General features: G+C 56.9%; 1 protein-coding gene across 2 annotated transcripts in view; it reads left to right on the forward strand.

Moving 5' to 3' along the window:
- Positions 1-14798, forward strand: part of SCP2 (sterol carrier protein 2) — a 135212-nt gene that overhangs the window by 74044 nt on the left and 46370 nt on the right. For both annotated transcript variants that reach the window (XM_063938895.1, XM_063938896.1), the window contains 3 exons: positions 825-975; positions 1204-1351; positions 3174-3281. In XM_063938895.1, coding sequence (XP_063794965.1) covers positions 825-975; positions 1204-1351; positions 3174-3281 — 407 coding nt within the window. The remainder of the gene's footprint in view (positions 1-824; positions 976-1203; positions 1352-3173; positions 3282-14798) is intronic.

Consider the following 14798-nt stretch of genomic DNA (forward strand, 5'->3'; position numbering starts at 1 on the left):
CATTGCCGCCTGTGTCTGGGACCGTACAGACACTGCGCCGGGACCGTACGGATTCTGCTCCAGGACCGTACAGACTCTGCTCCGGGACCGTAGGTACGCAGCGCCGGGACCGTACAAGCTCTGCTCCGGGACCGTAGGTACGCAGCGCCGGGACCGTACAAGCTCTGCTCCGGGACCGTAGGTACGCAGCGCCGGGACCGCATGTACGCAGCACCGGGACCGTACAGACTCTGCTCTGGGACCGTACAGACTCTGCTCTGGGACCGTACAGACTCTGCTCTGGGACCGTACAGACTCTGCTCTGGGACCGTACAGACTCTGCTCTGGGACCGTACAGACTCTGCTCTGGGACCGTACAGACTCGGCTCTGGGACCGTACAGACTCGGCTCTGGGACCGTACAGGCGCAACTCCGGGACCGTACAGACGCAACTCCGGGACCGTACAGACGCAACTCCGGGACCGTACAGACACAGCGCCGACATATACAGAGTCATGCATACTTTGGTCACATCTCCGCTTATCATAGATTAGAATGATTAAGGGGGAGATGTACTAAGCAGTGATAGATGTGGAGAAGTTGCCCATGGCAACCAATCACCTGTCAGCTGCTCTGTATACTTTTATAGTATGCAAATTATAAATGTTACGTCAGTGCTGATTGGTTGCCATGGGCAACTTCTCCACTTTTATCACTGCTTAGTACATGTCCCGTGTCACAGAATGAGTTACCGGCCCCCCGGCAGCACTCACAGGTCACAGGTCATGTCAGCGATCGGACACTTTATATATCAGACGTTCTTCCCTGATTTCATCTCTGTGCAGCCCGACTTCTGATGGTGCAGCAGCCGCCATTCTGGCCAGTGAAGACTTTGTGCGCAGTCATGGCCTGCAGCGGCAGGCGGTGGAGATCCTGGCGCAGGAGATGAGCACGGACACCTCCAGCACATTTGGCGAGGAGAGCTGCATGAAGATGGTGAGAACACTTTCCCTGTGTCCCCTGTGGTGAGTTGTGTATGGTGTGTGTATGTTGTGTTTATGGTGTGTGTATGTGTGTGTGTGTGTGTGTGTGTATGTATGGTGTGTGTATGTTGTGTGTGTGTGTGTGTGTGTGTGTGTGTGTGTGTGTGTGTGTGTGTGTGTATGTTGTGTATGGTTTGTGCTGAGTAGCCGCTCTCCTGTCTCGCTCTTGTCTCCTGTGCAGGTGGGGTATGACATGAGTAAGATGGCCGCTGAGAGGTGCTATCAGAGAGCCGGGGTGAAGCCGGAGGATGTGGATGTGATTGAGCTTCATGATTGTTTCTCTGCCAATGAGCTCATTACGTACGAGGCACTGGGGCTCTGCCCACCAGGTAATCCATGTTACTCCCATGTTTCATTCCTAGTCTTCTCTGTTTTCTCATCCGCCGGGTGGGGTAATAGGCCAGCGTCTACAGTCCTCATCCGCTGGGTGGGGTAATAGGCCAGCGTCTACAGTCCTCATCCGCCGGGTGGGGTAATAGGCCAGCGTCTACATTCCTCATCCGCTGGGTGGGGTAATAGGCCAGCGTCTACAGTCCTCATCCGCCGGGTGGGGTAATAGGCCAGCGTCTACATTCCTCATCCGCTGGCTGGGGTAATAGGCCAGCGTCTACAGTCCTCATCCGCTGGGTGGGGTAATAGGCCAGCGTCTACATTCCTCATCCGCTGGCTGGGGTAATAGGCCAGCGTCTACAGTCCTCATCCGCTGGGTGGGGTAATAGGCCAGCGTCTACAGTCCTCATCCGCTGGCTGGGGTAATAGGCCAGCGTCTACATTCCTCATCCGCCGGGTGGGGTAATAGGCCAGCGTCTACAGTCCTCATCCGCTGGGTGGAGTAATAGGCCAGCGTCTACAGTCCTCATCCGCTGGGTGGAGTAATAGGCCAGCGTCTACAGTCCTCATCCGCTGGGTGGGGTAATAGGCCAGCGTCTACAGTCCTCATCCGCTGGGTGGAGTAATAGGCCAGCGTCTACAGTCCTCATCCGCTGGGTGGGGTAATAGGCCAGCGTCTACATTCCTCATCCGCTGGGTGGGGTAATAGGCCAGCGTCTACATTCCTCATCCGCTGGGTGGGGTAATAGGCCAGCGTCTACAGTCCTCATCCGCTGGGTGGGGTAATAGGCCAGCGTCTACATTCCTCATCCGCTGGGTGGGGTAATAGGCCAGCGTCTACAGTCCTCATCCGCTGGGTGGGGTAATAGGCCAGCGTCTACATTCCTCATCCGCTGGGTGGGGTAATAGGCCAGCGTCTACAGTCCTCATCCGCTGGGTGGGGTAATAGGCCAGCGTCTACAGTCCTCATCCGCTGGCTGGGGTAATAGGCCAGCGTCTACAGTCCTCATCCGCTGGGTGGGGTAATAGGCCAGCGTCTACATTCCTCATCCGCTGGGTGGGGTAATAGGCCAGCGTCTACAGTCCTCATCCGCTGGGTGGGGTAATAGGCCAGCGTCTACAGTCCTCATCCGCTGGCTGGGGTAATAGGCCAGTGTCTACATTCCTCATCCGCTGGGTGGGGTAATAGGCCAGCGTCTACAGTCCTCATCCGCTGGCTGGGGTAATAGGCCAGTGTCTACAGTCCTGTTTGGGGAAAATGATCTGTTACACAGAAACGCCGCTGATGATCCCTAATAGCGTTCTGTGGGGCTTTCACGCCGATTGAAGTGCGGCTCCCAGATATCCAGCATTCTGGTCACTGCCGCCGAGGCTATTGCTGGAGCACCAATTAGAATCTGTGATCTAATGGAGATTGCAGCTGCTGATTGGTTCTCCCACTCTTCCCCGCTAGTAAATTACTGGATCCGGCACCTGCAGAGGACGTGTGTGACCAGAACATGACATTTATACAGGGGGGGGGGGGGGGCGTCTTTCCAGGCTGTACTGCCAGCAGGGTCATATACCACCATACCCAGGCCGGGCTGGAATAGAAATCTATATAATGGAATGTATGCGGTTGTGAGCCGGGCTGGGGGTGGTGTGACCGGTAGCGGGGGAGCACCTGTGTCTGTCTGGCCCTCCCTGCATGTGACAGCCTGGCGCTGGGTGAGGGGAGGCGGCAGGGCAGCCATGTCTGGTAGCTGGGGTATACTGCAGATACGATTCTCTATGACTGGTGTCTCCCTGTATGTACTATAACCATTCCTTACACCTGTACAGGAGGAGCTGGAGACCTGATTGACAGAGGAGATAATACATATGGTGGTCGCTGGGTTATCAATCCAAGTGGAGGCTTAATCTCCAAGGGACATCCATTGGGTGCGACAGGTAGGTGGTAACGACAGTGTGTGTGAGACCGGCCTGCTTCTTATACCCTGTCACACCGCAGGCTGGAGCCGGGTTATTGGCGGAGCTTCTCCTGTGCCAGCGCCTGCAGATGACATCTTCCCCTAGCGCCAGTGAGCTTGCTCTCCATAGGGACCCAGGTCAGGTGACCCAGCAATAACCCAGGGTTTATCCTCCTGTAGATCACTTCCAGGGTTGTCTACCCGTCCCGCACGCTCCTCAGTGTATGACACACCCATACCGCACGCTCCTCAGTGTATGACACGTGTCACCCGTACCGCACGCTCCTCAGTGTATGACACACCCATACCGCACGCTCCTCAGTGTATGACACACCCGTCCCGCACGCTCCTCGGTGTATGACACACCCATACCGCACGCTCCTCCGTGTATGACACACCCATACCGCACGCTCCTCAGTGTATGACACGTGTCACCCGTCCCGCACGCTCCTCAGTGTATGACACACCCATACCGCACGCTCCTCAGTGTATGACACACCCGTCCCGCACGCTCCTCAGTGTATGACACACCCGTCCCGCACGCTCCTCAGTGTATGACACACCCATACCGCACGCTCCTCAGTGTATGACACACCCGTCCTGCACGCTCCTCAGTGTATGACACGTGTCACCCGGACCACACGCTCCTCAGTGTATGACACACCCATCCCGCACGCTCCTCAGTGTATGACACGTGTCACCCGTCCCGCACGCTCCTCAGTGTATGACACACCCGTCCCGCACGCTCCTCAGTGTATGACACACCCATCCTGCACGCTCCTCAGTGTATGACACGTGTCACCCGGACCACACGCTCCTCAGTGTATGACACACCCATCCCGCACGCTCCTCAGTGTATGACACGTGTCACCCGGACCACACGCTCCTCAGTGTATGACACACCCATCCCGCACGCTCCTCGGTGTATGACACACCCGTCCTGCACGCTCCTCAGTGTATGACACGTGTCACCCGGACCGCACGCTCCTCAGTGTATGACACACCCGTCCTGCACGCTCCTCAGTGTATGACACGTGTCACCCGGACCACACGCTCCTCAGTGTATGACACACCCATCCCGCACGCTCCTCAGTGTATGACACGTGTCACCCGTCCCGCACGCTCCTCAGTGTATGACACACCCGTCCCGCACGCTCCTCAGTGTATGACACACCCGTCCTGCACGCTCCTCAGTGTATGACACACCCGTCCTGCACGCTCCTCAGTGTATGACACGTGTCACCCGGACCACACGCTCCTCAGTGTATGACACACCCATCCCGCACGCTCCTCAGTGTATGACACGTGTCACCCGTCCCGCACGCTCCTCAGTGTATGACACACCCGTCCCGCACGCTCCTCAGTGTATGACACACCCGTCCTGCACGCTCCTCAGTGTATGACACGTGTCACCCGGACCACACGCTCCTCAGTGTATGACACACCCATCCCGCACGCTCCTCAGTGTATGACACGTGTCACCCGGACCACACGCTCCTCAGTGTATGACACACCCATCCCGCACGCTCCTCAGTGTATGACACGTGTCACCCGTCCCGCACGCTCCTCAGTGTATGACACACCCGTCCCGCACGCTCCTCAGTGTATGACACACCCGTCCTGCACGCTCCTCAGTGTATGACACACCCGTCCTGCACGCTCCTCAGTGTATGACACGTGTCACCCGGACCACACGCTCCTCAGTGTATGACACACCCATCCCGCACGCTCCTCAGTGTATGACACGTGTCACCCGTCCCGCACGCTCCTCAGTGCATGACACACCCGTCCCGCACGCTCCTCAGTGTATGACACACCCGTCCTGCACGCTCCTCAGTGTATGACACGTGTCACCCGGACCGCACGCTCCTCAGTGTATGACACACCCGTCCTGCACGCTCCTCAGTGTATGACACGTGTCACCCGGACCACACGCTCCTCAGTGTATGACACACCCATCCCGCACGCTCCTCAGTGTATGACACGTGTCACCCGTCCCGCACGCTCCTCAGTGTATGACACACCCGTCCCGCACGCTCCTCAGTGTATGACACACCCGTCCTGCACGCTCCTCAGTATATGACACGTGTCACCCGGACCGCACGCTCCTCAGTGTATGACACACCCGTCCTGCACGCTCCTCAGTGTATGACACGTGTCACCCGGACCGCACGCTCCTCAGTGTATGACACACCCGTCCCGCACGCTCCTCAGTGTATGACACACCCGTCCCGCACGCTCCTCAGTGTATGACACACCCGTCCTGCACGCTCCCCAGTGTATGACACGTGTCACCCGGACCGCACGCTCCTCAGTGTATGACACGTGTCACCCGGACCGCACGCTCCTCAGTCTATGACACACCCGTCCCGCACGCTCCTCAGTGTATGACACGTCACCCGTACCGCACGCTCCTCAGTGTATGACACACCCGTACCGCACGCTCCTCAGTGTATGACACGTGTCGCCCGTACCGCACGCTCCTCAGTGTATGACACACCCGTCCCGCACGCTCCTCAGTGTATGACACGTGTCACCCAGACCGCACGCTCCTCAGTCTATGACACACCCGTCCCGCACGCTCCTCAGTGTATGACACGTCACCCGTACCGCACGCTCCTCAGTGTATGACACGTGTCACCCGTACCGCACGCTCCTCAGTGTATGACACGTGTCACCCGTACCGCACGCTCCTCAGTGTATGACACATGTCACCCGTACCGCACGCTCCTCAGTATATGACACACCCGTACCGCACGCTCCTCAGTGTATGACACATGTCACCCGTACCGCACGCTCCTCAGTATATGACACACCCGTACCGCACGCTACTCAGTCTATGACACGTCACCCATACCGCACGCTCCTCAGTGTATGACACGTGTCACCCGTACCGCACGCTCCTCAGTGTATGACACACCCGTACCGCACGCTCCTCTGTATGACACGTGTCACCCGTACCGCACGCTCCTCAGTGTATGACACACCCGTCCCGCACGCTCCTCCGTGTATGACACACCCGTACCGCACGCTCCTCAGTGTATGACACGTGTCACCCGGACCACACGCTCCTCAGTGTATGACACGTGTCACCCGGACCACACGCTCCTCAGTGTATGACACACCCATCCCGCACGCTCCTCAGTGTATGACACGTGTCACCCGTCCCGCACGCTCCTCAGTGTATGACACACCCGTCCCGCACGCTCCTCAGTGTATGACACACCCGTCCCGCACGCTCCTCAGTGTATGACACACCCGTCCCGCACGCTCCTCAGTGTATGACACACCCGTCCTGCACGCTCCTCAGTGTATGACACGTGTCACCCGGACCACACGCTCCTCAGTGTATGACACACCCATCCCGCACGCTCCTCAGTGTATGACACGTGTCACCCGTCCCGCACGCTCCTCAGTGTATGACACACCCGTCCCGCACGCTCCTCAGTGTATGACACACCCGTCCTGCACGCTCCTCAGTGTATGACACGTGTCACCCGGACCGCACGCTCCTCAGTGTATGACACACCCGTCCTGCACGCTCCTCAGTGTATGACACGTGTCACCCGGACCACACGCTCCTCAGTGTATGACACACCCATCCCGCACGCTCCTCAGTGTATGACACGTGTCACCCGTCCCGCACGCTCCTCAGTGTATGACACACCCGTCCCGCACGCTCCTCAGTGTATGACACACCCGTCCTGCACGCTCCTCAGTATATGACACGTGTCACCCGGACCGCACGCTCCTCAGTGTATGACACACCCGTCCTGCACGCTCCTCAGTGTATGACACGTGTCACCCGGACCGCACGCTCCTCAGTGTATGACACACCCGTCCCGCACGCTCCTCAGTGTATGACACACCCGTCCCGCACGCTCCTCAGTGTATGACACACCCGTCCTGCACGCTCCCCAGTGTATGACACGTGTCACCCGGACCGCACGCTCCTCAGTGTATGACACGTGTCACCCGGACCGCACGCTCCTCAGTGTATGACACACCCGTCCCGCACGCTCCTCAGTGTATGACACGTGTCACCCGTCCCGCACGCTCCTCAGTCTATGACACACCCGTCCCGCACGCTCCTCAGTGTATGACACGTCACCCGTACCGCACGCTCCTCAGTGTATGACACACCCGTTACCGCACGCTCCTCAGTGTATGACACACCCGTCCCGCACGCTCCTCCGTGTATGACACGTGTCACCCGTACCGCACGCTCCTCAGTGTATGACACACCCCGTCCCGCACGCTCCTCCGTGTATGACACAACCCCGTACCGCACGCTCCTCAGTGTATGACACGTGTCACCCGGACCACACGCTCCTCAGTGTATGACACGTGTCACCCGTACCGCACGCTCCTCAGTGTATGACACACCCGTCCCGCACGCTCCTCAGTGTATGACACGTGTCACCCAGACCGCACGCTCCTCAGTGTATGACACATGTCACCGTCCCGCACGCTCCTCAGTCTATGACACACCCGTCCCGCACGCTCCTCAGTGTATGACACGTCACCCGTACCGCACGCTCCTCAGTGTATGACACACCCGTACCGCACGCTCCTCAGTGTATGACACGTGTCACCCGTTACCGCACGCTCCTCAGTGTATGACACGTGTCACCCGTACCGCACGCTCCTCAGTGTATGACACATGTCACCCGTACCGCACGCTCCTCAGTGTATGACACACCCGTACCGCACGCTCCTCAGTGTATGACACGTCACCCGTACCGCACGCTCCTCAGTGTATGACACACCCATACTGCACGCTCTTCAGTGTATGACACATGTCGCCTGTACCGCACGCTCCTCAGTGTATGACACGTCACCCGTACCGCACGCTCCTCAGTGTATGACACACCCATACCGCACACTCCTCAGTGTATGACACACCCATACCGCACGCTCCTCAGTGTATGACACACCCGTACCGCACGCTCCTCAGTGTATGACACGTGTCACCCGTACCGCACGCTCCTCAGTGTATGACACACCCGTACCGACGCTCCTCAGTGTATGACACATCGCCATACCGCACGCTCCTCAGTGTATGACACGTGTCACCCGTACCGCACGCTCCTCAGTGTATGACACACCCGGTACCGCACGCTCCTCAGTGTATGACACACCCATACCGCACGCTCTTCAGTGTATGACACATGTCGCCTGTACCGCACGCTCCTCGGTGTATGACACGTCACCCGTACCGCACGCTCCTCAGTGTATGACACACCCATACCGCACACTCCTCAGTGTATGACACACCCCATACCGCACGCGTCCTCAGTGCTATGACACACCCGTACCGCACGCTCCTCAGTGTATGACACGTGTCACCCGTACCGCACGCTCCTCAGTGTATGACACACCCGTACCGCACGCTCCTCAGTGTATGACACACCCGTACCGCACGCTCCTCAGTGTATGACACACCCATACCGCACGCTCCTCAGTGTATGACACACCCGTACCGCACGCTCCTCAGTGTATGACACACCCGTACCGCACGCTCCTCAGTGTATGACACACCCGTACCGCACGCTCTTCAGTGTATGACACACCCATACCGCACACTCCTCAGTGTATGACACACCCATACCGCACGCTCCTCAGTGTATGACACGTGTCACCCGTACCGCACGCTCCTCAGTGTATGACACACCCGTACCGCACGCTCCTCAGTGTATGACACACCCATACCGCACGCTCCTCAGTGTATGACACACCCCATACCGCACGCTCCTCAGTGTAATGACACACCCGTACCGCACGCTCATCAGTGTATGACACGTGTCACCCGTACCGCACGCTCCTCAGTGTATGACACACCCGTACCGCACGCTCCTCAGTGTATGACACACCCATACCGCACGCTCCTCAGTGTATGACACACCCGTACCGCACGCTCCTCAGTGTATGACACACCCATACCTACCGCACGCTCCTCAGTGTATGACACATGTCGCCTGTACCGCACGCTCCTCAGTGTATGACACACCCATACCGCACGCTCCTCAGTATATGACACACCCGTACCGCACACTCCTCAGTGTATGACACACCCATACCGCACGCTCCTCAGTGTATGACACACCCGTACCGCACGCTCCCTCAGTGTATGACACGTGTCACCCGTCCCGCACGCTCCGCAGTGTATGACACACCCGTCCCGCACGCTCCTCAGTGTAAGACACGTGTCACCCGTCCCGCACGCTCCGCAGTGTATGACACACCCGTCCCCGCACGCTCCGCAGTGTATGACACAGCCACTGCCTTCTGCACCCGACACCCAGACGCAGCCACTGCTTTCTGCACCCGACACCCAGACGCAGCCACTGCCTCCTGCACCCTACACCCAGACGCAGCCACTGCCTCCTGCATCCGACACCCAGACGCAGCCACTGCCTCCTGCATCCGACACCCAGACGCAGCCACTGCCTCCTGCACCCGACACCCAGACGCAGCCACTGCCTTCCTGCCCCCGACACCCAGACGCAGCCACTGCCTCCTGCCCCCGACACCCAGACGCAGCCACTGCCTCCTGCCCCCGACACCCAGACGCAGCCACTGCCTCCTGCCCCCGACACCCAGACGCAGCCACTGCCTCCTGCCCCCGACACCCAGACGCAGCCACTGCCTCCTGCCCCCGACACCCAGACGCAGCCACTGCCTCCTGCCCCCGACACCCAGACGCAGCCACTGCCTCCTGCCCCCGACACCCAGACGCAGCCACTGCCTCCTGCCCCCGACACCCAGACGCAGCCACTGCCTCCTGCCCCCGACACCAGACGCAGCCACTGCCTCCTGCCCCCCGACACCAGACGCAGCCACTGCCCCCGACACCCAGACGCAGCCACTGCCTCCTGCCCCGACACCCAGACGCAGCCCTGCCCCCCGACACCCAGACGCAGCCACTGCCTCCTGCCCGACACCCAGACGCAGCCACTGCCTCCTGCCCCCGACACCCAGACGCAGCCACTGCCTCCTGCCCGACACCCAGACGCAGCACTGCCTCTGCCCCGACACCCAGACGCAGCCACTGCCTCCTGCCCCCGACACCCAGACGCAGCCACTGCCTCCTGCCCCCGACACCCAGACGCAGCCACTGCCTCCTGCCCCCGACACCCAGACGCAGCCACTGCCTCCTGCCCCCGACACCCAGACGCAGCCACTGCCTCCTGCCCCCGACACCCAGACGCAGCCACTGCCTCCTGCCCCCGACACCCAGACGCAGCCACTGCCTCCTGCCCCCGACACCCAGACGCAGCCACTGCCGCCTGCCCCCGACACCCAGACGCAGCCACTGCCTCCTGCACGCGACACCACCCGACACCCAGACGCAGCCACTGCCTCCTGCACCCGACAACCAGACGCAGTCACTGCCTCCAGCACCCGACAACCAGACGCAGCCACTGCCTCCTGCACCCGACACCCAGACGCAGCCACTGCCTCCTGCACCCGACACCCAGACGCAGCCACTGCCTCCTGCACCCGACACCACCCGACAACCAGACGCAGCCACTGCCACCAGTGTGTGGCCCAGTTAATGGTGGAGTACCCGTCATGTGGCCCCTGAAGTGTATGAGGCTGCCCGTCGTGGATCACTATGATGATGCAATAATTGTACCCCTGATAGTGTGGTAATGGCCGCAGCGTGTACTGACAGGACGATTATACACACAGCATGTGTCATATGTATAATTGTATAATATACAGCCTGTACATGGGGTCACTGACCTGTACATCTACAGTCCCTGATAGTGTGGTAATGGCTGCAGTGTGTACTGACAGGACGATTATACCCACAGCGTGTGTCCTGTGTATAATATACAGCCTGTACATGGGGTCACTGACCTGTACACCTACAGTCCCTGATAGTGTAGTAATGGCTGCAGTGTGTACTGACAGGACGATTATACCCACAGCGTGTGTCCTGTGTATAATATACAGCCTGTACATGGGGTCACTGACCTGTACACCTACAGCCCCTGATAGTGTGGTAATGGCTGCAGCGTGTACTGACAGGACGATTATACACACAGCGTGTGTCCTGTGTATAATATACAGCCTGTACATGGGGTCACTGACCTGTACATCTACAGCCCCTGATAGTGTGATAATGGCTGCAGCGTGTACTGACAGGACGATTATACACACAGCGTGTGTCATATGTATAATATACAGCCTGTACATGGGGTCACTGACCTGTACACCTACAGTCCCTGATAGTGTGGTAATGGCTGCAGTGTGTACTGACAGGACGATTATACACACAGCGTGTGTCCTGTGTATAATATACAGCCTGTACATGGGGTCACTGACCTGTACACCTACAGTCCCTGATAGTGTAGTAATGGCTGCAGTGTGTACTGACAGGACTATTATACCCACAGCGTGTGTCCTGTGTATAATATACAGCCTGTACATGGGGTCACTGACCTGACACCTACAGTCCCTGATAGTGTGATAATGGCTGCAGCGTGTACTGACAGGACGATTATACCCACAGCGTGTGTCCTGTGTATAATATACAGCCTGTACATGGGGTCACTGACCTGTACACCTACAGTCCCTGATAGTGTGGTAATGGCTGCAGTGTGTACTGACAGGACGATTATACCCACAGCGTGTGTCATATGTATAATATACAGCCTGTACATGGGGTCACTGACCTGTACACCTACAGTCCCTGATAGTGTGGTAATGGCCGCAGTGTGTACTGACAGGACTATTATACCCACAGCGTGTGTCCTGTGTATAATATACAGCCTGTACATGGGGTCACTGACCTGACACCTACAGTCCCTGATAGTGTGGTAATGGCTGCAGTGTGTACTGACAGGACGATTATACCCACAGCGTGTGTCCTGTGTATAATATACAGCCTGTACATGGGGTCACTGACCTGTACACCTACAGCCCATGATAGTGTGGTAATGGCTGCAGCGTGTACTGACAGGACGATTATACCCACAGCGTGTGTCCTGTGTATAATATACAGCCTGTACATGGGGTCACTGACCTGTACACCTACAGTCCCTGATAGTGTGGTAATGGCCGCAGCGTGTACTGACAGGACTATTATACACACAGCGTGTGTCCTGTGTATAATATACAGCCTGTACATGGGGTCACTGACCTGTACACCTACAGTCCCTGATAGTGTGGTAATGGCTGCAGCGTGTACTGACAGGACGATTATACCCACAGCGTGTGTCCTGTGTATAATATACAGCCTGTACATGGGGTCACTGACCTGTACACCTACAGTCCCTGATAGTGTAGTAATGGCTGCAGTGTGTACTGACAGGACGATTATACCCACAGCGTGTGTCATATGTATAATATACAGCCTGTACATGGGGTCACTGACCTGTACACCTACAGTCCCTGATAGTGTAGTAATGGCCGCAGTGTGTACTGACAGGACGATTATACCCACAGCGTGTGTCCTATGTATAATATACAGCCTGTACATGGGGTCACTGACCTGTACACCTACAGTCCCTGATAGTGTGGTAATGGCTGCAGCGTGTACTGACAGGACGATTATACACACAGCGTGTGTCCTATGTATAATATACAGCCTGTACATGGGGTCACTGACCTGTACACCTACAGTCCCTGATAGTGTAGTAATGGCTGCAGCGTGTACTGACAGGACGATTATACACACAGCGTGTGTCCTATGTATAATATACAGCCTGTACATGGGGTCACTGACCTGTACACCTACAGTCCCTGATAGTGTGGTAATGGCTGCAGCGTGTACTGACAGGACTATTATACACAGCGTGTGTCCTGTGTATAATATACAGCCTGTACATGGGGTCACTGACCTGTACACCTACAGCCCCTGATAGTGTGGTAATGGCCTCAGTGTGTACTGACAGGACGATTATACCCACAGCGTGTGTCCTGTGTATAATATACAGCCTGTACATGGGGTCACTGACCTGTACACCTACAGTCCCTGATAGTGTGGTAATGGCTGCAGTGTGTACTGACAGGACGATTATACCCACAGCGTGTGTCATATGTATAATATACAGCCTGTACATGGGGTCACTGACCTGTACACCTACAGTCCCTGATAGTGTGGTAATGGCTGCAGCGTGTACTGACAGGACGATTATACCCACAGCGTGTGTCCTGTGTATAATATACAGCCTGTACATGGGGGTCACTGACCTGTACACCTACAGTCCCTGATAGTGTAGTAATGGCTGCAGTGTGTACTGACAGGACGATTATACCCACAGCGTGTGTCCTGTGTATAATATACAGCCTGTACATGGGGTCACTGACCTGTACACCTACAGTCCCTGATAGTGTAGTAATGGCTGCAGCGTGTACTGACTGGACGATTATACACACAGCGTGTGTCCTGTGTATATTATACAGCCTGTGCTCCTACAGTCCCTGACACAGATGTGTGGTAAAGGCCGCGGCATGTGTAAATACGCGATGAGGTAAGTCCGGGACAAGTTCATCTCTTATCTGCGTAGTTATATGGTATTCTGGAGTTTGTGCCCCTTTATCAGGAAGCGATAGAGACATCTGTACACCGTGGACTTTGCTCTCACCTAATCGTGTTCCCTGGTACGCATCAGATACAGGGACCCAGGGGCCCTTTGCCAAAGATTAATGATGAAGATGGTCCCTAACATCAGGCCAAATTCCACGTGCCAGTCCCCAAGGTGCAAAGTTCTGCGTTCATTCCCAGAAGCCGGATTATAAGGTCACATAGAGATGTGTGCTGGGGAAAATGGAGACTAAGCAAAAGGGGTTCTATGAGACCCCGTGTTTCCTAATGTGCAGGATCCCCACTGTTACAGTGCCCTGGCGGTGTGACGGCGTGCCCGGTCTGTGTGACGGCGTGCCCGGTCGGTGTGACGGCGTGCCCTGGCGGTGTGACGGCGTGCCCTGGCGGTGTGACGGCGTGCCCTGGTGGTGTGACGGCGTGCCCTGCCGGTGTGACGGTGTGCCCGGTCTGGGTGACGGCGTGCCCTGCCGGTGTGTTAATGACCGAATTCTGCTTTTTCCTCTTTTCCAAATGCAGTGATCGGCATGAAAGTGCTATAACCTATTTTGGTAAATGCTGTTACTGCCGATAAATAGATATATACATAGCCAAGTCTTTGTATTATACAGATATATACTATAGCAGTGTTACTGTGCTATATATAGAGAGAGAGAAAAACACTATTCCACGGCACTCGCCTGTACCTAGATCTCTGACCAGATTACAGTGTGGTGAGACACCATGTTGCAGCCACATCTAGGAATAGGTGAGGGCCGTGGAATAGTGTTTTCTGTTATCACATTTTCTCATGCGCCCTGTTGTAACGTAATTCTAGCTCATGTCGGCTGTTCTCATGTCGGCTGTACAGCAGGTGTGCTGGTACCTGTCTCCCCTGTCTAAGCAATGTATGCCCGTAACACTAATGTGATAGCTATTAATTATAACCATCCTGAGCATTAG

This window comes from Pseudophryne corroboree, chromosome 9, assembly GCF_028390025.1.
Source record: "Pseudophryne corroboree isolate aPseCor3 chromosome 9, aPseCor3.hap2, whole genome shotgun sequence".
NCBI lineage: Eukaryota > Metazoa > Chordata > Amphibia > Anura > Myobatrachidae > Pseudophryne > Pseudophryne corroboree.